Genomic DNA, 27,701 nt, shown 5'->3' on the forward strand with positions numbered 1-27,701 from the left:
TACACATACACAGAGGTAGCTATAAATACTTATAGATACAGATAGTACTAGCTACAGATGATTTACATTCAGTTCAGTTAGATAGTCCATGGAATTCTCCAGGCCAGAATACTGGAGTGGGTAGCCTTTCCCTTAAAGATAGGCTATTTTTCACCTTACAAAAGAAAGTGCCATATATTCTATTCAAATAGTTACCTTCTCTGTGGAGAGGTTTTATGGGAAAGAGCAAAGATAAAATACTACAACTGAGGTGAACTGAGACACATTCATTCAAACAAGCTGGGTACATTGGGTAAGCCATCTACTTACGTGATTTTAGTTATCTTTTTAAATGATTTTACATAAATTTCCTTGAAAGTTGTTGATTCTAATTCATTTGTGATTTTGCTTAAATTTAACTGTTTAAACATACATTTAGTATATGAAGCAAATTACCTATTACTTTATCCCTTGAATGTTACAATACTTCATATAATGCATATATGTACATATCTAATACATTACATACTCAAGAGCACCCCAGTGATTTTATGTCAATCATAGTGTAAACTTCTTCCTTGTTTCCCATCTTCCTGACTACTTAGCTTGTTTCTCTATCTCCATCCATGCACCAACCCCCAAATATTTCATTCTAAAGTGCTAGCATATTAATAAAAGTGGGATATTTTCTGGGGGGTGGTCTCAGTCTCACTAAATAGGGATTATCATTACATCTTGATTGTTTTTTAGAAGAATGCTCCATTTAGATAATTTTCTAATATCCCAAGTCCTAACAAGATGATAGATATTTATATTTCCCACTTATTTCTTACACTATCAATTCTTACGGGAAGCTGTTTGCCTATTCCATGTGCCTTTGCCCACGCAGAATCTTGTTAACCTGTAATCATTCCAGTATGGGCATGTATGGTCACTGCACACACTTTCATGATGTGGGGGAAGGAAGTGGTTTGGAATTCAAATTTTCCTATGGATTAAACAGTGCTCAAGAACCTAGCAACTGTGGAGGAAACCCAGTTTACTTTTGTTTTAATGTACCCAGAAGATTTCTAATCAATACTCAGCAGCAACACTTTAATTGAAAATTAACATTGCCATAATTGGAAGTGAGGATCAGCATCCTGATGTTTGGGAAAGGTCTATTTGGTTGAGGAGGTATTACACAGAGGAGTACAAAAAATGGAAGAGGGAAACACAAATCATGTGTTTCCTTGAGCAAGGACACTCAGTAAACACTTGAATTGGTGGTCAACTATAATTTGCTTCTAGAGCCAGCACTCTCGCAACGCTACAGTTTGGATTTATAGCAAGTACGCAAGTAAAAATGACTTTGAAAATAAAGTATAAAAGAACCAAGAAAAAAGTTCTTAAAGATCTACTCCTCATTACAAGGACTTTCTCCTTCCTGTAAAAGCAGGAGGCACTCTTGTATTCTCAGCATGCCCCTCTGCTGGTCTTACTCCTCTGGGAAACCAATGATATTTGAGCCTGGGTTATCAACAATACTTTATTTTTTTGCCTGGGAATTTCAAACCAATAGATTCCCAGCCAGCCAGTACAATGTAAACAGAAGGTTTCCTTTCCATTTTGATCAAAAAAAAAAAAAAACTTTATTCGCTTCCCATGTCATAAAAAGTTCAACCACCTCTTCAAACTCCCCAGAATAAACACAAGAAAATAGCTCTCCCCAGTAAGATTCTGGCCCCCTTCTACTACCTTGAGGCCCTTCCACTTCCTCCATCTTCATAGAAGGAGTGTTCAGTTCAGATTCGGCTCCTCAGTATGGAATAGAGGGAATTTAGTGGGCAGAATTTCTGTAGGAATTGTCAGCCGCACAAATAAGTTCCTCTTTTCCCTTTTCACTAAACGTGAAAACCTACTCACGAGGAGCGCTCACTGGCCCCCATTTCCCTATGTGTCACCAGAGCCAAGAGAGGACCCCGTCAATGAGGCTCCCTCTACTCTGTCCCGCAGGCCACAGTCCCCGGCCTTCATCCCATCGTCCGTGCAACGTGCAGAGCTGCAGCTCAGAGGAGCCACCTCAGCATCACCCTCCGTGCCTGGCGAGGCCAAAGGCCCCTTTCTTTGTTGAGGGGAAGGGCTCCTGTGGAAGCAGAGTTTGAAAAGCCCCAGCACTGTCACGATCAGTATCACCAACACTACTACAGCCATGCTCACAAGTACGAAGACCACGGTGGAAGAATCGAAAGACTGGGGGTTGTCCGAGGGAGACGTAGCATTAACCTTGGGAAAGGCTGTTCCTGAAGAGTTCACGTCCGCCTTTACCTCTGTTTGAGGGGACATCTGAAGGGTAGATAGCGTGCTCTGTGCTCCCCACCGAGGTATCTCGGGAAAAGATGCTGTTGCACTGCCTTGTCCAGGGGCATTGGGTATCTCTCCTGGCCTCTCCTGGACACTGGGTGACCACGTTCCCTTCGGCGCAAGGCTGGCTGCAGTGGCTGGAGGGTGCCAGGTGAGCACCGGGGTCCCTCCAGGGGTCGGCTGTCCTTCCCCATTGGTTACACAGGAGAGTCTGTCTTTCCCCAGCACGAAACCCTCAGCACACTCGCAAGCAAAGCCTCCGACGTCGTCTAGGCAATCAGGGAGCTCAGCGCACTTGCCAGCCCGTAGATACCTCCCGGGACAGGGACAGAGCTCGGCCCCGGAGGGTATCCCTTCCCAGCGCGCGCCAACCTCGTCCGCGGTGCAGGTGGCCGTGATGGAGAGCTGCCCAGGGCAGAGCGCACTCACCTCCGTCCCCGGGGGACTGAAGTCCAGCGCCGCGCTGTGCAGCTGGAAGGGCGCGCGGTAGCTCAAGTTCAAAGCGGCCCCGGGGCGCGGTGCGGGGCACACGCTCTGGAACTGGTACTTGCACAGGTAGCCGTCGGCGCGCTGGTGGCATCGCATCTCCTTCCAGCCCGCGGGCTCGATTCCCCCGGTGGCCAGGAGTCCCGCGCATCTCCGAACAGTGCAGGAGCGTTGGGGCTCCTCCACCCACTTCAGCGTGTCGCTTTCCGACCCGCCGACGTCGGGGGACAACCAGGAGAAACCCCGCAAAGGCTCATTCTCCAGGGTGCAGACGGATCGTCGGCGCTCCAGTGCCACCCAGAAGAGAAGGTCTTTGGAGCCCCCTCCAGGCCCCGGGCCCACCCGCAGGAGCGCGAGCACCGTGCGGAGCTCCGTGCCCCCGCGCACCGTGCTGAGCGCCCCGTGACGCAGGTTGCAGGCCTCCTGGGCCTCCTGCCGCTTGAAGGTAGCGTGGTGCAGGCTGTAGCAGGCCCCCGAGGCCAAGCAGCCCGCGCGGTCGGCGGTGGGGTGCTCGCCACGGCCGGGCCGGGGCCAGAAAGCCTGCCAGAGGAAGCACAGGGCGAGCGCCGGCCTCATCTTGCAGGCCCAGCGCCCACAGCTGCTCCCAGCTTGGGTCTGTACCGTCAGAGGGCGTGGGGATGTCCCGGGAGCGCGGGCACCGCCTCCCACCGCTGGCTCCCCCCGCTTTCCGCTCCCCCACCCCACCCCACCCCCGCCCGTCCCCTAGACCGCCAAGCCTCCCCTCCAGGGTCCCGGCTGCAAACCGCTTCCCTTAGGCCTCGACAGGAAACGTGTCCGGAGCTCTGCGAGGCCCCGCGGGCAGCCCTGATTTATTCTGGGGTCAGGAACACAGCTGGCTTCAGGGCACGGGGAACGCTGTCCGCCCGAAGGTTAAACACCCTGGTGAGGGCCGGGGAAATAGAAAAGAAAATCGCCCCTGGGAAGAAGCGTTTATCGTTTTTTCCCCCAGCTCAGGGAGTTTCGCAGCCTCAAAACCCCAAACATTTTGGCGAACACTGGCAGGAAGGGCTGGAGAAGAGGAACTCGCTGAGCGCCCACGCCCGCCCATTGTGCTGCGTCCGGAGCCGCGGAGTTGGCCTCACGACAATTTCTAGACGGCTCCGTCTCCGTCAGTCCCGAGACTCGGGGTTGAGGGTGGGGTGGGGATGGGGGAATCTTGTGCGAAATATAAGCACCTCCTCTCGCCACCAGGGGCAGCACTATGAAAGCCCTGGTCTCTCCTTGGCTCCGCTTCAGCGCTGTCGGAGCCGATATTGCAGTGCGAATTGCTAGTCAGAGGATGAGCAGCAGAGGATGAGATGGTTGGATGGCATCACCGACTCCAGGGACATGAGTTTGAGCAAACTCCGGGAGATACTGAAGGACAGGGAAGCCTGCCATGCTGCAGTCCATAGGGTCGCAAAGGGTCGGATACGACCGAGAGACTGAACTGAACTGAATTGCTGGTCAAAGAAGTTCCTTTCTGGTATCTGAAAAGGGAAAGCCTGTTTCTTCAGGCAAGGCTCACCTTAAAACTTTGTTTTTCGCTTCCATTTCTTTCTCTTTGAAATGGGCTTATTAGTTCATTCAGGAAAGAATGTGTGTTTCTAGGCCTAAATGAAAAATAACAAGCGTGATCTTAACTATTATGTTAGGTTCCTTGCCACTATATTGATTCATAACTTCTTCAAGCTTATAGGTTATATATAAATGATATCATGGCCTGTTTGAGAACTACCCCACATAGGATTTTATCCTTGAACTATTTTAATATCATTTTCTTCTATGATTAAGTGCGAATATTTGTAGCAGTAAGTTATAAAAGTCCCCTCTAAGGGACACTAGAGTTCAATATCCTTAAGAAATTAAAATATTTATTACATTAGTATGTGTACTGTATACTGTAAAAAAAAATACCCTGCAGCTTAAAAAAGCTTAAAAAGAGACGGGTCCATTTCTTCAGAGTTCCAAGGGCTGTTTTGTTTTGATACAAATCCTTCGACTCAGTTGGAAGCAGAGAGGAATTAAAGGTGAACAAAGAGAGTTAAACGGCATGGTCTGTGAAAGGATTTTCTTGTTAACAATTTAGACAAAATGCATCATTTTAGAAAATTATTGTCTACCTTGGCTCACGGTGACCAAATAACGTTTGATCAGAAGTACATAGTTTCAACTAAGCACTCTTAACCATGCCTGATGCTTGTAAGTATCTATAATCAGAATGAAAGTTCAGATTCCACAGGTAACCCACACCAGGCTCTTAAACTCACTGTTGCTGGATTAGACTGTCAGGTTAGTAGGAGGGGCAGGAAGGAAGCTCTCGGGACCACGTTTGTGTGCTGCTACCTCACTTTAGACATGACCCAGCCACTGAACAACAACCACCACCTGACTTTCATCACTTCTCACTCTTCCTTTTGGAAATTCTACGTACTGTATCTTAACAAATGATAGTAAACACCAAGAATCATCATCACACTTATGGTGCTTTTGCTGACTGTGGAGTCTTGCAGCAGGATTTCTCTCCTACCCTTGCTGTTTCCCCACTTAAAGGACATTCAATAGTCCTTCATTTCAGATGCCCTAGAGTCACCTTAAACATGACTCTGCATTTAAATTAAGTATGTTAAGGAACATGGAAATCTAGAAATCTAACAATGGATTTTAAAAATACCTAATTACTTGGGCCAACTCTCTATACCTTTGCAGTCTAATGAATGCATGTTTGTAAATGTGTGTATGCAGTACTGTATATTTTACCAAAATAAAACTTTCTACAAATCTAAGTAGTCAGTGGAAATTTCTTAGATATTTTCAAAATCACTTGAGATGTGGTCAGGGTTCCAAAGTAAGAAAGACTAAATGGTTGAAAAACTTATAGTAAATACATGATTTCCCTATGGGCATTCTTCCTAGAGAGGTGGGATATTAGAAGTGAAGATAGTGGCCATAATGGCTGCCTATCACAGTCCTGGCTATGCCTGTGATGATGTGAGAAAAACAAACTAGGACAAAATAAGACATATATCCTTTTGTAATTAATTACTTTGTATTGACCTATGTTAAAGTTGGACCGTAAAGAAGACTGAGCGCCAAAGAATTGATGCTTTTGAATTGTGTGCTGGAGAAGACTCTTGAGAGTCCCTTGGGCAGCAAGGAGATCAAACCAGTCAATCGTAAAGGAAATCAACCCTGAATATTCACTGGAAGGATTGATGATGAAGCTGAAGTTCCAATACTTTGGCCACCTGATGCAAAGAACTGACTCACTGGAAATACCCTGATGCTGGGAAAGATTGAGGGCAGGAGGAGAAGGGGGCGACGGAGGATGAGATGGTTGGACGGCATCACCAACTCAGTGGACATGAGTTTGAGCAAACTCTGGGAGACAGTGAAGGACAGGGAAGGCATGCTGCTATCCAAGGGGTTGCAAATAGGCAAACACGATTTAGCAACTGAAAAACAACAATTGACCTATACACCACTAACATATTTTGAAATGTATAATATACCTGAGAAAACTAAAAATGAATGGATGTTTTAATTTTTAATATTTTAAATTTATTATTGATTTTTATTAACAGCTCACTTGATTGAATATTTATTCTAGCAATAGCAGGTTTAGTGCTCCTGAATGCCATTGGAGGTTGCTGTTACTTATGTACCCACTTTTCAGAAAGAAAACTGAAATGCAGAGATCATGTATGGATAGTTGGTATGCCAAGTGAACAAGGATGAACTCAGAGCCTGTGGGTTTATTTTTTTTAATGGAGGTAAAATTCACATAACATAAAATGAACCATTTTAAAGACGCTTACTCCTTGGAAGGAAAGTTATGACCAGCAGAGATATTACTTTGCCAACAAAGGTCTGTCTAGTCAAGGCTATGGTTTTTCCAGTGGTCATGTATGGATGTGGGAGTTGGACTGTGAAGAAAGCTGAGCACTGAAGAACTGATGCTTTTGAACTGCGGTGTTGGAGAAGACTCTTGCGAGTCCCCTGGACTGCAAGGAGATCCAACCAGTCCATCCTAAAGGAGACCAGTCCTGGGTGTTCATTGGAAGGACTGATGCTGAGGCTGAAACTCCAATACTTTGGCTACCTTATGTGAAGAGTTGACTCATTGGAAAAGACCCTGATGCTGGGAGGGATTGAGGGCAGGAGGAGAAGGGGATGACCGAGGATGAGATGGCTGGATGGCATCACCGACTTGATGCACATGAGTTTGGGTGAACTCCAGGAGTTGGTGATGGACAGGGAGGCCTGGTGTGCTGCGATTCATGGGGTCGCAAAGAGTCGGACATGACTGAGCGACTGAACTGAACTGAACTGAAGGTGTACATTTAAGGTGATTAATTAGTACATTCTCAATGTTACACAACCATCACCTCTCTCAGTTCCAAAATATTTTGATCAACTCAGAAATAAACTTTAGGACTTACCTGGTGGTCCCGTGGTTAAGAATCCGCCTGCCAGTGCAGGGAACATGAGTTCAATCTCTGATCTGGGAAGATCCTACATGTGGCTAGGCATATAAGCCTGAGAGCCACAGCTACTGAGCGCCTGTGCCCTAGAGCCTATGCTCCACAAGAGAAGCCAGGGCAATGAGAAGCCAGAGTGCCACAAGGAGGAGTGAGCCCTGCTCAGGGCAACTAGAGACAGCCCTAGAGTAGCAATGAAGACCCAGCACAGCCAAGAAAAAGAGAGTAAACCTTATTCCCAGACTGTTTTTATTTCTAAATAATGCTATTACCATCATAATAGGATACCATTTTACCTCTACTGGATTCCAAATATTTGAAATGCTGACAACAGAAAGTGAAAATCTATAGCCTTTTTTATATATTACAGATAAGAGTAACAACTTTGGGAATGCTTGTGACTTTTTCCCAAAATTGAACATTCATATACTGTTTACCTCAGTATAATTTTCATGCTCAGGTATATAATACTCAAGAGAAGCTTGCACATGTACAAGAAAACATACAAAAGGATGCTGATAGCAGCATTGTTCACATTTAAAAAAGCAGAATTAATCCAAATGTCAAGCAACAGATGACAGATCAATAACCTATGATACATTCACTCAATGAATATTATATAGCAATCAAAATGAATGAAATATAGTTGCAAGTAGCAATTTGAGTTAATCTGATCAGTATTCTGGTAGGAGAAATGGTATTTGATGTGGGCTGTAGTTAGAGTCCTAGCTTTTGATTTGGATAGTGGGTTTGTAGGTGGTTATTCCATTATTAAAAATCAGTAATTACATAATTAATAAAATAAAGAAAAGTGGCTTTATCTGGACAAATGATGAATGACATGAACCAAACATTATAATTAATCTGACTCTGAGCAGCTGAATTCCAAAATGTAAGGTATAAACAAAATAAGATGCTAGTTATATTTTCAAGAAATATTGTCAGTATATTCCCTTTGATCCCCACATGATTTTGAAGGTAACACATTTCTAAATGTAAGCTAATTATTAATCTGAAGAAGCATAATAAAATATTTGTTTCTTTTTTAGACAATCTGTGTATTATTACTTAGAATTATGTATAATATTTATTTGTTCATTCATTTATACAGGGTCACCCCATCCAAAGAACTAGGGACCATATATAAGGAGAATAAGTTTAGCCCAATATTTTCATTTGATTATTAATTTCAAAATGTCAGAAACAATGATGAAGAAGGATAAAATTTCACTAATCACATTCAAGTTATAAGTTTATAAAGTTGTCAATCTCACTGAATAAATTCTGCTACTGTTGAAAGAAAACAACATCTGTGTCTTAGCATATTTCAGAGATCACCAAAGATATATAAAAATACTTCAGAGGAAATTGAAAAGGAAACAACATTCCATTAGGAGAACATGGCATTCAGAAGCTAATCTAAGCTAGAGACCAAGAATTGTAAAGATTCATTGCCTTTTAGAACTATATTGAACCATAACAAAATGTGTATTGGACCTTAACAAAATGTTTATTGAACCTTAACAAAATGATCAAAGATCATTTTCTTTATATTTCAAACTGAGTAAATTCTAAATTCTAAGTCTCAAGTATATATGATAGTACTTAAAGAAGGATAAAATTTGGTAATTTTATTTTCTGAAAACACAGCTTCTAATCATATTATGTACATGGCCTAATCAAGATGTAGGATACGACCCTTAATGCACAGATCATACAGACTCTTAACCTAACAAATTCACATAACACTTAAACAGGCAAAGACTTCTTTTAGGTAGCATTATCTTTAAGTCGTCTGCATACATTTATATAAAGTCACTCATTTCAGAAACGTAGGTCACAATAACAGGTACTCATTTGGTTTACTACAGAAACAAGAAATTTTAAAAGACATTAAACTTTATGCTCCTTCGTTCAAACTGCTCTCTAAACAGAGGCAGTCCTGATCATGTTCCATGTGCCCTGGAGGTAATATAGAAAATTATTCTCCAGTGGCCATTACAGAACTAGTACATGTCCCCATTGCCAAGTTTATAATCAAGAAATAATGGAGGTATGACTCATGCACACAAAAGCCTTGTTATAATCCAAATGCCTACCAAGTTCTAAAGTATAAATATTTATCTAAGATTTTTTTTTAAATTGCCTACAGAGCCAGTTTATGTGCTACACTTGAAAATCAGTCTCACTACTTTAAAGTTACACACACACACACACCCCTCTTACCCAGACCTTTTTTTTTTTCGACTGATCACAATGAAGGTGAAACTTGCAGGGTTAGCTAATAACATCCAGCAGACAAACAGACTACAGTTGTATGGAAGCAGGGGGATGGTATGTGAATTACAAACCTTTTTCTTAAAGATTTGCATCTATCTGATCAGGTCTAGTCCTGGGCCCTTTTCTCTTTCCTCTGGATACTTTCTTTCATGTAATCTCATCTCATATCATCCTATGTTTTGGGATATCATCTGTATGCCAATGATGCCCAAACAAATCCACACTGGTTTCTCAGCTAAGCTCTAAATTCATATATCCACCATGTACTTAGTATACGATATCTCATATTGTATTTCAGATTCCCATTTCCTAAATATAACTTTCGGAGAATGCAATGGCACCGCACTCCAGTACTCTTGCCTGGAGAATCCCAGGGACGGGGGAGCTTGGTGGGCTGCTGTCTATGGGGTCACACAGAGTCGAACACGACTGAAGTGACTTAGCAGCAGCAGCAACAGCAGCAGCAGCAGCAAACATAACTTTGGTTCTTACATCCTGACCCAGGTTCTCAACTCACCTTCATCATTTCAGTAAATGGTACATCTATCCTTTAAGATGCTCACCATCACCTTCCTCACCTCTTATATGGGTTGTGTTTTTTTTAATTTTATTGTAATTGACAGAAATCCAACTCAAATCAGCTTAATGCTAAAAGGAATTATATGATTTGTAACTGGGAAAATCCTGGAGTAGTTCCAATAGTCGAATGGAATACTGCCCAAACCACAGCAGCCAGGAGATATAACCACACTAGGGTTTGTCTTAATCTCTCTCCCTTTCTCTTCTCTCTTCATGGCTGCATCCTCTCCTGCTTCCTTCTGTCTTTATTCAAAAGACCTGAACCAAAAAACTGGCAGTTCTCATGCTATACCCTTGTAACATTCTACTAAAGAAGAGCCTTCTCCTCTAGCTCCATCAGTAAAATTCTGGGAAAAGATTCTGATTGATTCAGCTTCAGTGATATGCCAGTCATCTGCTCAATTAGAGCCAAAATGCTAGGACTCCATGATTAGTGATTTCCTTCAGGGGGAAGCATCTGTACCAGAGGTTAAGTGTAAAGTCTACAGTATACTTTGAATGATCTAGTTTTATGTCTCACTATGGCTCAGATGGTAAAGTGTCTGCCTATAATATGGGAGACTCAGGTTCAATCCCTGGGTCGGGAAGATCTCCTGGAGAAGGAAATGGTAACCCACTCCAGTATTCTTGCCTGGAAAAGCCCATGGATGGAGAAGCCTGGTAGGCTACAGTCCATGGGGTCGCAAAGGGTCGGACACGACTGAGCAACTTCACTTTCACTCACGATCATTCTAGTCCACCCCTATCAAATATCTTCTTGCCATTCTGCCTGCATCGTTCTGAACCCCATATGAATTCTTCAGACTCATCTGTATGATCTTTAACAGCCTTAGTCTGATTGTCTCTCTTCTGTGTATACCTCTGTTGTTCCTAAAATAAAATAAAGCTCAAATCCTTATTGAGACCTTTCTCTTTCTAGGTTATCCTCTTGGCAACCCAATCTCCATTTTCCCACGAAGTTAACTCTCTAGCCCCAGCCATTCTGTGATACCAACCTATTTTGTTTTCTTCATATCATAGAAATTATCTTGTTCATTTATTTGATTGTTCTTGCCTGTCTCTCATTCAACACAAGCTCCATAAGGTAGTACTTGTCACAGATGAGTAAATGAATATATGACTGAACCCACCACCATTCTCCCCCTTGCCCATTGTACTCTAGCCACACTAGCCTGTTCTCTGTTCCTCCAAAACATCTCATAATTCTTACATGATTTCCCTTGATTGACCTCATTCCTCTCTTGTCTGTTAGATTTTTTAAAATTATATCATTGAAAATTGTGGGATAAAATGTACATAAGTACCTGAAATACTTATGGATAGTTTTATAATAAACAAGAAGCCACCATCCCAGTCAGGGAATGGGAACAGTTTCTGATTACAGCTTTGTTAAGATATTTCCTTTCTCCTCTGTTCAATCCCAAGGTAACGTCTCCTGCAGTTCTCTGACCTTAGGAGAGGTTTATTTCTGGTTTATCCTGACATTGAGGATGTAGCTCAGCTGATTGGTAGGAGGTTTCCTTGGGTGGGAGTGAGTTTGGACATTTGTTCTTCTCTCCTTGTAAAGCTATAAAAGTTCAAGATCACCAGGATTGGTGGCAAATGTCCAAGGTCAAAAGTAGGCAGTCACGGCACTCACTTAGGTTTCCATGTTCTTTCTAACCCCTTAGAATTCAACCTGGTTTTGTGTGTGTGTGTGTGTGTGTGTGTGTGTGTGTGTACACATATAGACAAACATGAGTGCGTGTATATTTCATTGCTGTTGTCTTCTTTGAAAGGGATGATTTCTTAATTCAAGTTCCCCATGGCTCAGAGGTTAAAGCGTCTACCTGGAATGCAGGAGACCCCGGTTCAATCCCTGGGTCGGGAAGATCCCCTGGAGAAGGAAATGGCAACCCACTCCAGTACTCTTTCCTGGAGAATCCCATGGAGGGAGGAGCCTGGTAGGCTGCAGTCCATGGGGTCGTAAAGAGTCGGACACGACTGAGCGACTTCACTTTCACATTTCACTTTCAAAAACAAACACTGAGACAAGGATTTTGGAGCTCTTCATAGTAATTTATTTGGAGGTGAGGCAGAAGTCACTGACAACAAATGAGACAGGGAAGTTAATGAGTTGTGACTGTGGGCAACTAGGGACCAATACTGGAGGGAACCATCTGAGAATCTATGAAACCCAAGTGTGTCCCACCAACGGGTGGTGAAGCAGTACCAACTAGCTTCAAGCAAGCAGCTCCAGGGTATTTGGCCTTAGGCACTCCCAACAATCCCTGAACCAGGTCCTGCACATTCTGATGTAGAGTAAAATACCTTCAGGCAGAAAGACACCAAAGGTGTATGTAGCACTCACTACAGTTGGTCTCAATAACTCAGTCTGCCACATTCTAAACTCCTGTGGCTTAAACATGAGTTTAAACTCTAAACTCCTGTGGCTTAAAGTCCTCACTAAACCCTGAAGTATATATGAGGTTCCCCACTCTATTTGATCTCATGGATGCTTGTGCTTTTCCCTTCTATAATTGTGTGATACACTGTCTATGTCCTCCAGTACCTTACTATGCAAATGTCAAGAACACTGGCATTAAAAGGGACTAGTTGTGTTTGTGTTCAATCGCGTCACTCTTTGCAACCCCATGGACTGAAGCCCACCAGTCTCCTCTATCCATCGGATTTCCCCAGCAAGTATACTGGAGGGGGTTGCCATTTCCAATTCCAGGGGATCTTTCCAACCCAGGGATCAAACTGGTATCACTTGTGTCTCCTGCCTTGGAAACACAGAATCTCAGCACCACCCCAGACACAAGGAACTAGAATTTGTACATTAACAAGATCCCCAGATGATGTGTATGCATGTTAAAAGTTTTGAGAAACACGGCTCCACTAGACTGAATTTCCTTGGGGGCAGCAGTTGTGCAGTCTCTCTTCTTCAGCATTTATTCCAGGTCCCTAGCATTGGTAGGTCTATGGTAGGCATTCAAGAAATAACACTCACACATAGTGTGCATGTGTGTAGACACACATAAAGTGCTGGTGATGTAGCAAAGATGCTCTATATTAAATAAGTGAACACATGGAATTTTCTAGCTTTTTGTCATGAATCAGATCATTATTCCATGAGGCCAGCAGTTCTAGGCCTGTTGGCTAGTGTGTCTCTTAACAAAGTGATTGGAAGTACTACTCTTCCTGTTTTAAGAAATTCTTGTTGTGACAAAGGGGGCGGCATTTCTCTTTAGGCCGCTAGACAGCTTATTGTGGTGCCTGTTCCAGCGCTAGTCGAATACTCTGATCTGGTCTGGTAGGATTAGCATGATAAGTGCGCTTGGTCATCAGGGCATGCCTTAAGTCTGAAAGTGTGCCTTTCTATTGGCACCTATGCAATTTTCACTTCACAGAGCTGGAAGAGGGAGGGGGGAAAAATCACAGCTACTTAAATTCAAATCCCATTAGGCTTATCTGTTATCACTTTGTAAGTACTAGGGATAATCAGCAGTTACCTTAGCATTTACCTTGTAGAGTCAGGGACCCTGAGATTATTATTAGCCAGACTTACTATCTGGCCTGTTTTAAGGGCTGTGTATCTGAGAAATTCACACACTCTTGCACAACAGATTCTATATTGGCTTGTCTATTCCAGAAATGTGATTTATTCTTACTATTGTAAGACATTTCAGATCCATTACCTTCAGAAGATTTTTGACTTTCAGATTTAGCATCAGGAATTTTTGTTTTAAAAGAGCAAAAAAATAAAAAAAATAAAATAGCAGTGATTTCGGCAAATGTATTCAATAAAATTGGATGCCATATATCTTTTTGGTACTCTACCTCTTTGTTTTATCCTGCATTCATGTAATATGACATGTTTTATTATAGTGGGGAGACTAGGAAAAGTACTGCTTGCTATACTATAGTTACAGCCACACACATCTATGAAATACTGAAGATCATGGTTACTATATTTTTGCTAAATTATATCTTTTGTGAATTTAGCATGAATTTTGTGTCTTGCTGTAGATTTGGCTTTACAGTTATTGAAAGACTAGGATACTTTGTACCAACCTACTTTCAATGCCTCATATTTAGCGTAGGAATTCACGATTTTAAGTGTATTTGTGAACATGTCATTGCTTAATAATAACCCTTCCTCATTCACTCTGTGTGACTGGATAGGTGTTGGTTGGAAAATCTCACTGGGGAATCCTCTTGAGGATTATAGTTTTCTTGGTCTTCAACTTAGCAGGGTCACCCCGAATTGCAGGAGATGAAACTGGAGAGTCAGGCAGGGATTTAGAAATGTGTTGTCCGTTACAAGCTGGGTAGTCTTGAATGACTGCAGGATTCTTGGGTTAGTATCTGAATGTGCCTTCAGGACCAGGACAGGGAGACCTGGAGGAAGGTTGCAGTAAGCCTCTGACAGGCTTTAGGTCTTCTGCCCAGTGGCTTGGAAAACCAGCAGAAACACTTGCCATCAGGGAAAAGGTTGTGGAAATTCCTCCTCACTCATTCCTGAACCTCCTTTGTGAATATTTGGAGAGTGGAGAGAGTGGGGTTTCAGCACAGAGAAGGCGTTGCCAGCAGAGCAGGAAACCCTCTTCCATTCTCTGTACTGAGAGAATTCAGAAAAAGGCTCAGCAACAGACAGACACACAATGACTCTGCTACACCCAGGAGCCCCAGTCCAACAGGGGAGAGGGCAGCTCCCCTGGCCTTTCTCTGACTCTCTCTTCCTGTTGTGGAGTATTAGCTCTGCCTTATCCCTCTTTAAAGACAAGGGTTAAGAATTCAATTTGCCGGCCTCTCTCTTGGAATAAACATTTACCTTTGTTAATTCTCAGCCTGGAATAGATTCTCCCTTCTCCAAATCTGCTCCATCTGAGATATTATATATATATATACATTTATCTATAAAAATATATATTTTATTTGTTATATATATATATATGTCAACAGGGAATACATATAAAATTCTTATTGTTGAGTCTATGTTTATGTTCAGGAAATCTGTTCTCTTCACCTTTTGAAACTGCTCAAGAGAATACTCTGGATTCTTTTAAAAGAGCACAGAAATATGAGGGCAGTGTTAGAGGCCAATATCCTTTGGATATTTTTGAGTTACTGACACCCCATCAATATTAAGAATTGGATCACAGGAGGCTTTATAGGACAATCAAAGGATGAAAGAAGATAAAATTATCTTAAATTCAGCTTGGGGCAGCTTAACGAAAACAAAATATTAAGTGCAAGAAAGAAGGCCAAATAAAATATATTAAATTTCCTAATATTTTTTTCTTACTACTTCATAGTCAATTTAAAACTGATATTCAGGCGTTTTATGAACAATGAGAATACTTAATTCATCTGGATGAAAACTCAGGGTAGTGATAAGGTTAGAATGGGTTTTATTATTCAACACTCCATCTTCGCCCCCAAGGCTCTCCACTGAAACACTGGGGTTTACAGGTTCCAGTATCATTCAAGGAATCTGTCAGCTGAGGTGCTTAGCAGCACCCTGTTCAGTTCAGTCCCTCAATCATGTCTGACTCTTTGCGGCCCCATGGAGTGCAGCACGCCAGGCTTCCCTGTCCATCACCAACTCCTGGAGCTTGCTCAAACTCATGTCCATTGAGTTGGTGATGCCATCCAACCATCTCATCCTGTGTCGTTCCCTTCTCCCCCTGCCTTCAATCTTTCCCAGCATCAGGGTCTTTTCTAATGAGTCAGTTCTTTGCATCAGGTGGCCAAAGAAAAAATTTGAGATTCAGCTTTAGCATCAGTCCTTCCAATGAATATTCAGGACTGACCTCCTTTAGGATTGACTGGTTTGATCTCCTTGCAGTAGCAACACCCTGTAGGCACCCAATGATACCTCACATTTTAAAAAAAAGTGGTAAAAGACATAACATTAAATTTACCATCTTAAGTATTTTTAAGCATACAGCTCAGTAATCTTAATTATATTCACACAGTTTTCGACTATTAGTGGTAATACAGAATGGTGTAGCTGCTATGGAAAACAGTATGGCGGTTCCTTGAAAAATTAAAAATAGAATTACCATATAATTCAGCCTGTTGTAACTTGAATTTGAGTACAACACCAACTCAACTACCAAAACAGAGCTTTTCTTTTCTTTTTTTCCCTGGACCATAATGTAGCACTCCCCGATAGCAGGAGATGACAGAGAGAAAGCTTTCAGTCACACAGGTCTGAGTCACTGACATTTCCCTTGTTCATCTCCTTTCTCTGGTGAGACATTAAATCCACTTATATTTTTCCATCATGCTTTTATCTTTCACTTTCTCCAATCACATACAATTGACTACCGGAATTCTGCTCATGGAAACAGCATCCACGAGGTACACAAAGCATCAAAGGCAATGGAACTGAAATGGAGAACTCACATTCATTCATTCAGTGTATATTTATTGAGCATCTCCCACATCCTTAACACTGAACCCTGTATTGAAAATCTAGTGATAAATAAAATAGAAACGTGTTTTCACTTTAAAGGAATTTATGATCTCATGAAAGACAAAAAATTAACAGATAGTTACAAAGTGTGATAAGTGCTATGAAGAAAAGCAATTCAGTTCAGTTCAGTCACTCAGTCGTGTCCAACTCTTTGCGACCCCGTGAGTCGCAGTACACCAGGCCTCCCTGTCCATCACCAACTCTCGGAGTTCATTCAAACTCATGCCCATTGAGTTGATGATGCCATCCAGCCATCTCATCCTCTGTCGTCCCCTTCTCCTCCTGCCCCCAGTCCCTCCCAGCATCAGAGTCTTTTCCAATGAGTCAACTCTTCGCGTGAGGTGGCCAAAGTATTGGAATTTCACTTCAGCATCAGTCCTTCCAATGAACACCCAGGCCTGATCTCCTTTAGGATGGACTGGCTGTAAAAGAAGATTTCAGAGAACACATTCTTGACCCACTGATCCTGGAGGGGCAAGGATACACTGAGGACAAAGGGTAGGCAGGTATAGTAGAAACAGGATCAAATTCTACTGGAGGAGTGAAGGAGAATGGTAGCTGAGCATCAAGTCTGTGAACCCTCAAGTGAATATTCAGTTCAGTCTCTCAGTCATGTCCAGCTCTTTGTGACCCCAAGGACTACAGTATGCCAGGCTTCCCTGTCCATCACCAACTCTTGGAGCTTGCTCAAACTCATTTCTATCACGTTGGTGATGCCATCCAACCATCTCATCCTCTGTTGTCCCCTTCTCCTCCTGCCTTCAATCTTTCCCAGCATCAGGGTCTTTTCCAGTGAGTTAGTTCTCCACATCAGGTGGCCAAAGTATTGGAGCTTCAGCTTAGCATCAATCCTTCCAATAAATATTCAGGGCTGATTTCCTTTAGGATGGACTGGTTGGATTTCCTTGCAGTTCAAAGGACTCTCAAGAGTCTTCTCCAGCACCACAATTCAAAAGTATCAATCCTTCAGCTCTCAGCTTTCTTTATGGTCCAACTCTCACCAAGTCTGTACATGACTACTGGAAAAACCATAGATTTGATTAAATGGACCATTGTCAGCAAGTATGTCTCTGCTTTTTAATATGCTGTCTAGGTTAGTCATAGCTTTTCTTTCAAGGTCTTTGAATTTCATGGCTGCAATCACCATCTGCAGTGATTTTGGAGCCCAAGAAATAAAGTCTGTCACTGTTTCCATTGTTTCCCCATCTATTTGCCATGAAGCGATGGGACTGGATATCATGATCTTAGTGTTTTGAATGCTGAATTTCAAGCCAACTTTTTAAAATGAATAGTAGAGCTTCCTTTTCAGGGGTGTTGGGTGCTGAGAACACAGTAGACAGCACAGGCATCAGTTTCATATGCATATACCTGTAGTCAATGGAGCCTTGAGTTCTGTCAGATGTCTGACCTACAGCCACAGTATTTGCCTGAGGGTTGTTTTTTTTTTTCCCATGGAAAGACATTTTATTTTAAATATGGCAGTGTATACATGTCAATCCCAAATTCTCAATCTATACCTCTCCACAATCCTCCTCTCTTGATAACCGTACATTCATTCTCTAAGTCTATGAGTCTGCTTCTGAGTTTTCTAACATCAAAACTGTCCTGCCTTTAGACTGAAGTTATCATCACTTCATGCCAAAATTCCCATAAATGTCTATTTCAGGTTAAGATCTTTGTCCAAAGGAGAAACCACAGATATCCTTGAACCCTCCTCTTTCTTTCTTCCACGACCAATTGATTACTCTTTCCTATGGCTCCCACATTAGACACGTCTCTTGAATGTATCCTTTGTACTCTCTCTGTTCCCACTACTTCTGTTCTTTATCAACTAGATTCTTAGCTTCCGAACATGGTCTCTCCACTCCTGTTATGCACCCCTACCTGCTCCCACCTGAGCACACTCTGACTTCCACACTTCCTCCAAGGTTATCACAAAGCTCAGATCCACTTAGGATCCACTAGGTACCCTCTTTTCCCCACTCCTTCTCCCAGCTTAAAAAAAAATCTATGTGGCTTCTCATTTCTCTCTAACAGAAGCAGGAGACTTTGCTGTATGAATATATCACCTCGTACTGTTTGCTATTGTTTCCTGCGTGATAGTTGTAGTTTTTCAACTGCATTTCATGGTCATTAATTTGATACTGTGGACGGCATCCCACCCTCCAGAGCAACTAGAATAGCAGTAAGCAGGTTGTCTGATTAATATCAACAACTAATAAAGGAAGCCCATGGGCCCTGTTTTATCGCTGGAGGCTGATAAGAACCATGATTTGCCTTTTCATAATTAAAATAATAAACGCTGGCTTATCTGACCAATCAGAATGTCTGGTTGCCTTCGGGGGCTAGCTGCCTTTGTTTTGAGACCTTGGTCTGTATACACCGGAGGTATTTTTGTGAGAAGAGTGTTAATCCCATGTTAAATCATCCATTCATTACATCAGACACTGCTCACAGAGTTCAATGCACTAATGTGCTCTCCTTTCAAAGCATTTGGGCAAAAAATAGCTTCAAGGTATAAATCTTTTGGTTCTCTAAAGTATAAAGCAGACAAGTTAAACATGATACCAGATTTAAACTCTGTACATTCTCAAAGGAATTCAAGTGGAGTTCCCTCTTATTAGTACGGGACACAAGAAGAGCCTAGAAAATGAATCCTCCATTGACATGGTGAGGGAGAGAATTGCTTTGTTTCTTCTTTCTACTAATACACTCTGGGGGCCTAACCCCATGCCTGCAAAGCTTCTGGTGACTTTAACTCTGTATCTTGAATCATCATCAGGGATACACTGTACTAATACCTTTTATTAATTTCAAATATTCTGAAGTCTTCAGTGAAAAAAGCCAAACACTAGAAACTGCTGAATTTGGCAACGACTATCTCCACCTGAGACTCATTAAGATAACAATCAAGATGCTCTTTAGCTAAAATTGAATTTAGTTTGAATTTCACCATTAGGAAATTCCCTTTGATTTTAGATACACCACCTCTTCTCAGGAAATTGTTTTATTTTCTTCCCATCATGAAGATGAGGAGGAAATATTTTTTTTTCTTTACATTGTGTTTAAATCTTCTCTCTCTCTTTTCTTCTTCTTCTTCTTTTTTTTTTTTTTTTTTTTTTTTTTTGGCCACACTGCATGACTTGCAAGATCTCAGTTATCAACCAGGGGTTGAACCTGGGCCACAGCAGTGAAAGTACGGAATCCTAGCCACTAAGCTAACAGAAGCAGAAGATATTAAGAAGAGGTGGCAAGAATACACAGAAGAACAGTACAAAAAAGAGCTTCATGACCAAGATAATCACGATGGTATGATCACTCACCTAGAGCCAGACATCCTGGAATGTGAAGTCAAGTGGGCCTTAGGAAGCATCACTACGAACAAAGTAGTGGAGGTGATGGAATTCCAGTTGAGCTATTTCAAATCCTGAAAGATGATGCTGTGAAAGTGCTGCACTCAATATGCCAGCAAATATGGAAAACTCAGCAGTGGCCACGGGACTGGGAAAGGTCAGTTTTCATTCTAATCCCAAAGAAAGGCAATGCCAGAGAATGCTCAAACTACTGCACAATTGCACTCATCTCACACGCTACTAAAGTAATGCTCAAAATTCTCCAAGCCAGGCTTCAGCAGTACGTGAACCGTGAACTTCCAGATGTTCAAGCTGGTTTTAGAAAAGGCAGAGGAACCAGAGATCAAATTGCCAACATCCGCTGGATCATGGAAAAAGCAAGAGAGTTCCAGAAAGACATCTATTTCTGCTTTATTGACTATGCCAAAGCCTTTGACTGTGTGGATCACAATAAACTGTGGAAAATTCTGAGAGAGATGGGAATACCAGACCACCTGACCTGCCTCTTGGGAAACCTATATGCAGGTCAGGAAGCAACAGTTAGAACTGAACATGGAACAACAGACTGGTTCCAAATAGGAAAAGGAGTACGTCAAGGCTGTATATTGACACCCTGCTTATTTAACTTCTATGCAGAGTACATCATGAGAAACACTGGGCTGGAAGAACAAGCTGGAATCAAGATTGCCAGGAGAAATATCAATAACCACAGATATGCAGATGACACCACCCTTATGGCAGAAAGTGAAGAGGAACTAATAAGTCTCTTGATGAAAGTGAAAGAGGAGAGTGCAAAAGTTGGCTTAAAGCTCAACATTCAGAAAATGAAGATCATGGCATCTGGTCCCATGACTTCATGGCAAATAGATGGGGAAACAGTGGAAACAGTGTCAGACTTTATTGTTTTGGGCTCCAGAATCACTGCAGATAGTGACCGCAAACATGAAATTAAAAGACGCTTACTCCTTGGAAGGAAAGTTATGACTAACCTAGATAACATATTCAAAAGCAGAGACATTACTTTGACGACAAAGTTCTGTCTAGTCAAGGCTATGGTTTTTCCAGTGGTCATGTATGGATGCGAGAGTTGGACTGTGAAGAAAGCTGAGCACTGAAGAACTGATGCTTTTGAACTGTGGTGTTGGAGAAGACTCTTGAGAGTCCCTTGGACTGCAAGGAGATCCAACCAGTCCATTCTGAAGGAGATCAGCCCTGGGTGTTCTTTGGAAGGAATGATGCTAAAGCTGAAACTCCAGTACTTTGGCCACCTCATGCGAAGAGTTGTCTCATTGGAAAAGACTTTGATGCTGGGAGGGATTAGGGGCAGGAACGAGAAGGAGATGACAGAGGATGAGATGGCTGGATGGCATCACAGACTCGATAGACGTGAGTCTGAGTGAACTCCGGGAGATGGTGATGGATAGGGAGGCCTGGCGTGGTGTGATTCATGGGGTCGCAAAGAGTCGGACACGACTGAGCGACTGGACTGAACTTAACTGAAGCCACCAGAAAGTGAAAGTGAAAGGTGAAAGTGAAGTCGCTCAATCATGTCTGACTCTGCAACCCCATGGACTGTAGCCTACGAGGCCCCTCCGTCTATGGGATTCTCCAGGCAAGAATATTGGATTGGGTTGCCATTTCCTTCTCCAGGAGATCTTCCCAACCCAGGGATCGAACTCGGGTCTCCCACATTGCAGGCAGATGCTTTGCCATCTGAGCCACCAGGGAAGCTCACCAGAGAAATCCCTAAGTCTTATCTAACTGCTTTTCAACTTGCTTAAAATGATAATTTCCAGAGGGTAAATGCCTAGATATAAGAAAAAGCAATAGTTATGACAGGTCAAAAATTATATTAATCTAGTATTTAAAAAATCCACTTGGAACAACTTTCAACAAGAGAAATCTTTTCATTCTTTCCCAGTAGAGTGGAACCACACACTAACCTCTATTACTGGAAAGCTGGACTTTCCACAGTGGGGAATCACCTTATACCGTGTAGTTGCCTACCTTGCGACCCCATGGACTGTAGCCTACTGGGCTCCTCTGTCCATGGGATTTTCCAGGCAAGAATACTGGAGTGGGTTGCTATTTCCTTCTCCAGGGGAACTTCCCGACCCAGGGATTGAACCCAGGTCTCCCGCATTGTAGGCAGACGCTTTATCGTCTGAACCACAAGGGAAGCCCTACCTTGGCCCAGCTGCTGTCTATTGTGATGTCTGTTTTTCTGATATATACCCATTGTCTCTCTGCCACCTACCCACACTGCTTCTTTAAAAGGAATTACTTCATTGATTTTTGGTGGTAGTATTTACTCACTTTTAATAGGAAATGTCAGTATGGTAGGAAGGATTTGTCTGCTATTTAGAATTTTTGGACGAATCCCTAAGTCATTTTCTCTGAATTAAATAAAGAAGTGCATCTTCCTTTAAAATTCAGAGTACATCTCTTAACACAGAATTAGGCAAAATCAGCACACTCATTATTACATACCATATTCATAATCTTACAAGGCAGTTTTCGAGTGCTTTCTAGTTTGTATGCTCCTGCCAGTTATCCTTGTTTCCCTTGTCCACATCTATAAGAGTTTTTAATGTTTTAAGTGAGTTAACTGAGATTTTCCAGTAAAGTTAAAATACAAAAGCGGTCTCACAGTTTAGAGAAATGAAAACCTCCTGTTATAGACACTGATTTTTAATGGCATGTGGTCAAAATTCCTAAGAGTTTTATTCTAAAAAGTTCTTATAAGAACATTGTCCTAAAACTTTCCGAGCTATATTCTTTCCTTAAACTTCAAGTGATATCATACTCATATGTATTCTTGTCAAATGCTGTTCTGGTTATAATTAATCATCACCAGTGTGGAGTATCATCAAAGATAGGAGAAGAGAATTGGAGGAGGTGGTGAGATGGGGAAAGTGGGAGAATAAAGGGAAGGGTAGGGGTGGGCTTCTGCTTATTCATCTGCTGTTCTATCTGCCAACAAAGTGGAGAGATGGCATTGATAGGGTAAAGCTTCCTCCTTACCTCCATTCCCAGGCCTCCACAGCAGGAGACTCAACTGCAGACATCACTTTTTAAGGACCCACCAAGAGAAGGCTGGAGAGTCAGGCATGGAAATGAGTTAAACATGGTTGCTATTGACACATGATATCCCACTGTTGGGGGCTGGACTGGGTTTTACCCGGCCATGCACCGGGAAAGGTATCCTAGAAATGCGTGATGTTCACCACAGCTTGTACACATACCGTGGGTTATTAGTTTGTCCTCCATTGGGGAAATAAAAATGGATTTGGTGGGGAGGCCACTGAAGAGAGGGAGAAATCCTACACCACTCTTCTTCTTTCTGACTCAGTTAAATAAGTCATTTTTACTTTGGGTTCTAAAAATTAAAGAGGCAGAATTCTTTTTAGCAAATAATATGTAACAATTCATTTTATGTTCCTATTACAAAATAAGATGCAGTTTGACTAAACAAAATCTAGGACTGAAGTAGCTTATGACTGTGACTTTTTTTTTTAAACTTCATGTTGATGGAAAGCTATTTATAACATTGAGAATCTGAATAGTGTCTTTGTTGAATTAACAAATTTTTGCCCAAATGTTTAAAAAGGGTATTTTATTACATTAAGTAATGCCTTGAAAAGGTAGGAGATTTCACAAATGAACAGGGAAACAAACACAAAGAATGTTACATGGACCATTTATTTTTTAATAGCTATGTCTGAGAAATGAAATTTGACTGTTGACTGTGGGTGGTGAGTGTTGCCATAGCAACATATTCCTTAGGCAAAACTGGAGGGGGATCATGGTGACAAGGGTAAAAGTCAGGAAACAGACTCGTTGAGATAGGTTTGGGGACAATGTGAGACCATGGATATTTTAATTCAAGGTGTGCAAGGGAGAGTAGATCTGGGAGAATCAAAGAACTGATGTGAGAGATGCAATGCCGTGCATTGGTTTAGCATTTGAGGATTTACACGATCCGGTCATTTTGGTTCACACAGAGACAGTTCTTGCAGTAGGCACGTGGAGCAAAACCAGTCAAAAGGAGAACAAATTAAAGACTCTTTTCTCACACATAATAATAACAGGAGCACACATCTATTTTGTCAGGTGCTCTTTTGAGTAATTTACACATATTATTTCTTACAATCATCATAAGAACCCTATGAGGAAGGTAATATGTTCTCCCCATTTTATAGATGGGGCAAGTGAGGCAGGGGGAAATTAAGTAACTTTCTTAAGGTCATGAAACTGGTAACCGGTAAAGATGAATTACACCCAGACAATGCCTCTCTGAGTCAGTGCTGCTTGAACTCCTCCGTTATGCAGCCACTAGGCTTAAATGCAGCACCTATGAATGAGGAAAACATCAGTTTTTGTGAGGGGTCTCTGTGTGTGCTGTGATAAGTTGCTTCAGTTGCGTCTGATTCTGTGCAATCCTATGGACCATAGCCCACCAGGCTCCTCTGTCTATGGGATTCTCCGGGCAAGAATACTGGAGTGGGTTGCTATGCCCTCCTCCAGGAGATCTTCTCAACCCAGAGATCAAACCCACATCTCTTATGTCTCCTGCACTGGCAGACAGGTTCTTTACCACTAGTTCTAGTTCTACCCGGGAAGCCCTGTGTGGGCTCTATTTTCTATTTTCTCAGAACTTGAAGATCATAGTGAAGGAAGGAGGATCTTAGTAGCAAAATCCTTGAGGAAAATAAACAACAAGGCACTTCTTATTCTTTTAAAAAGAACAGAAAAAGAGTGTTGGGGAGAGTCAGGGACTATAGGCTTGAAGCTATTTTTGCTCTTAAGACCTGTCAGTAGAGCCTACTCAACCAGTGCTGCAGAAAGAAGGTCCACGGTCAGAAGTTACAATGCTCTGAGCTCACGGTCATCCTCCAGGTAACCAAAGGCAAGTCGTTTTAACCCCTTTGTGCTTTAGTTCTTGTCTTTCAAAAATGAAAAATAATAGCTGGCTGCTTTTGTTACAGAGGTGTGAAAATCCAATGATGCGATGAATGTGAAAATGGTTCATAAACTCGACAGGACAAAGCAAACATAAAAGGAGTATTATTAGAGTTAATGACCGTCAGCATTATTTGCAGCTTTTCTTGGCCTTGATAATGAGTGTGCACGTAGTCACTTATCTACGGAGGATATGAGACTGGAATCTGGTTTTGAAAGGCAAACAGTTCTGGCTGGAAGGTTATTCACAGTATAGAGAAAGAGGTCTGTAAATGGCTTTGTAGGATATGTAGCTCTTATAATAAAAGCCAAGATGTAGTGACAGCTTACCACTTGCCAGGCACTGTTCTAAGCACTTTTCGCCTGCTTTAGCTCATTTATTCCATACAATAGCCCTATACACTAGGTACCATTTCTATTTTCCCAACATTCATAGATAGGGACTCTGGGGAAGGTAGGTGAAAAATAAGCTTATTCAAGGTTTCAGAGATAGGCAGTTACAAATGCAAGTCTCAAAACCTGGCATTGAACTCGAGAGTCAGTGCTTTTAGCTGCTTTATTGTCCTGCCTCTATGTAACATACTCTCAGTAGATTAAAGCTAGGGTGTATGCGCAATGCATCAGCATATGTGTGTAAATTATTTTTGTTTATTTTTTGTTTATTTTCAGTAAAAGGAAAAGAAGTGCTTTCTGCCTAGGTGATACACATGTTTTACTATTGAGAGAACTGGAGAACACTAATTCTTGATTTCACAGTTGGACAGCTTTATGAAAATAACAATAAAAGAGAAGCAGTTAACTTTGAGCTGAGGCACCCAGGTTATGCCATGAACTATTCAACTGTATTAGGCAGCAGCTCTGGATGCCAAATGCTCCCCATAATGAAGTTTGCATAGGTCAGGGTGCCTGCCTTCTGGGAGCTTTCAGACTAGATGTGAAGACAGGATGTGTACACGGCAGGAAAAGTAGCAAACCAGAAGTTCAAATAAAACACTAAAAGCTTTGAAAGGAATATCAGTAGTTGTGTTAGAGTTGTGGGTGGGGCATGACTGTGACTTGGCTTACACATCTCTTTATGTCTGTAAGTAACATTCTCATTTGTTCCATGATCTCTTCCTTTGGTTAGTATCTGTTTGCAGGTCACTAACTCTGTATTCATTCTGCCTATGTCTCATGGGCTTCTCATTTACTCATTATCCACATATGCCATGTGTTTTTGCCTGTATATCATAAGCTACCCACTTACTACCTATACTTAACATTTCTTGTGCATTTCATCCATCTTGTTTGTTTTGAGGTTTTTATAGCAGAAGTGAATATTATCAAATAACATAGCAAATATATTAGAAGATAGGATGTGAAATGATCTGTCTTCAGTGCCTATGTAAATTTCATCCAGAAGCAACAAAATGTACTGACCAGAGGTAAGGGAGCTAAGGATAAGCCTAGGGGAATGCCAACAGAGCAAAAAGGAGAAGGCAAAAAACGTCAGAGGGGAAGGAAAACCAAGATTCCACGATAAAATGTACCATGAAGTCAAACGAAGAAGCTTCAGAAGAGAGTCCCCAGTGAAGATGCTGATAAGAGAGAAGTCTTCCCCAGAAGATAAAACCTTTCCAGAGCTTTGACCTTGACTGGCTTTCAGAAAACAATGGCAATAGGTAAGCAGTAGTGGAAGTGAGGAGTATGGACTTGGGATTACTGATGGCCTTGTACCATGTACCATGGAAGTTAAATGCACAGGGGTTGACATCCATTTAATTAAGCCCCAGCTTGTGTTCTGGCTTTGGACAATTCATTTAACCTCTCAAGGCCCAATTTCCTCAACTGTAAAATAGGATAAAAATAGCACTCATAGAGTTATCAAATGAAATAATGCATATAAGTAAGCACCTAATTAATTGCAGCTATTATTTTTGACTACCAGTTTTCAATGAATATCAGTGAAAAAAACATTCCAAATATGGGAGAGTTTGCTCAGAACAGAATGAGAGCTCCTCTACTGGACACAGCATCAAGGTTAGCGTGTAAGACAAGTATGGAGGGGAAGGATCTGGACTGAATGTGGGGAAAGAGAGTGGTTAGGGGTAGACAGGCTACTGCCAAAGCCAGATCTTCAGGCAGGTTTCCCCTAACCCTTTCCCACCTCTGACATGATTTCATTAGTCTATAGGCCTAGAATAACATGATTAAACTAAATACCTTTATTCCTTCCTCAGTGGCTGTATCTTTTGGACAGTAACAGAGACTGCTTTATACATGATCCAGATTCATGATAAATCCCTCCCTTATTAATAAAAGAAAAAGTTAGGTGAGAGTCACAATCACTTGGGCATTATTTTATTCTCAAAGGTCTAGAAAATAGTCCAGATGTATTTCGTTTCAGGTATTGCCCAATTTCTCTTTAAGAAAAAAAAATTTTGGAGAAATAAGTTAATTTGCAAAATCCTCTTGTTATCATCTGAATGAAAATTTATTTCTAAAAAAGTATTCACAAGCAAATGCACTACTGATAGATCAATCAAAGTAGTTCACTTGTAGATACTTGGCAAAAACTTAAGGTCATAGACCCATTGATTCCTTTGGAATCCTAGAAGGGAAATTTAATCTTGAGTTCAAATTCACTTCCATTTTCTCCCACCAGGTTTCTAGCCACCCATTACAATTCAGCTTTGCTGGTTTAGTTGTGTGAGGGAGACAGATGACCGCAGGATATTAAGCAGACGCGGTGTGGTGTGAACTGAAGGAGGACAGGCGAGTTGGAGATAATGC

General features: G+C 41.9%; 1 protein-coding gene across 1 annotated transcript; it reads right to left on the reverse strand.

Moving 5' to 3' along the window:
• Window positions 1–1,493: 1,493 nt before the first annotated feature.
• On the reverse strand, window positions 1,494–3,940 carry CLEC14A (C-type lectin domain containing 14A). Its single transcript, XM_069558770.1, has one exon. The coding sequence runs from the start codon at window positions 3,382–3,384 to the stop codon at window positions 1,912–1,914; it is 1,473 nt and encodes a 490-aa protein (XP_069414871.1). The 5' UTR covers window positions 3,385–3,940; the 3' UTR covers window positions 1,494–1,911.
• Between the last annotated feature and the right edge of the window lie 23,761 nt (window positions 3,941–27,701).

This window comes from Ovis canadensis, chromosome 18, assembly GCF_042477335.2.
Source record: "Ovis canadensis isolate MfBH-ARS-UI-01 breed Bighorn chromosome 18, ARS-UI_OviCan_v2, whole genome shotgun sequence".
Taxonomy (NCBI): Eukaryota; Metazoa; Chordata; class Mammalia; order Artiodactyla; family Bovidae; genus Ovis; species Ovis canadensis.

Excerpts from the sequence above, each read along its gene's own strand:
- CLEC14A (XM_069558770.1), bottom strand. The coding sequence starts at position 3,384 with ATGAGGCCGGCGCTCGCCCTGTGCTTCCTCTGGCAGGCTTTCTGGCCC.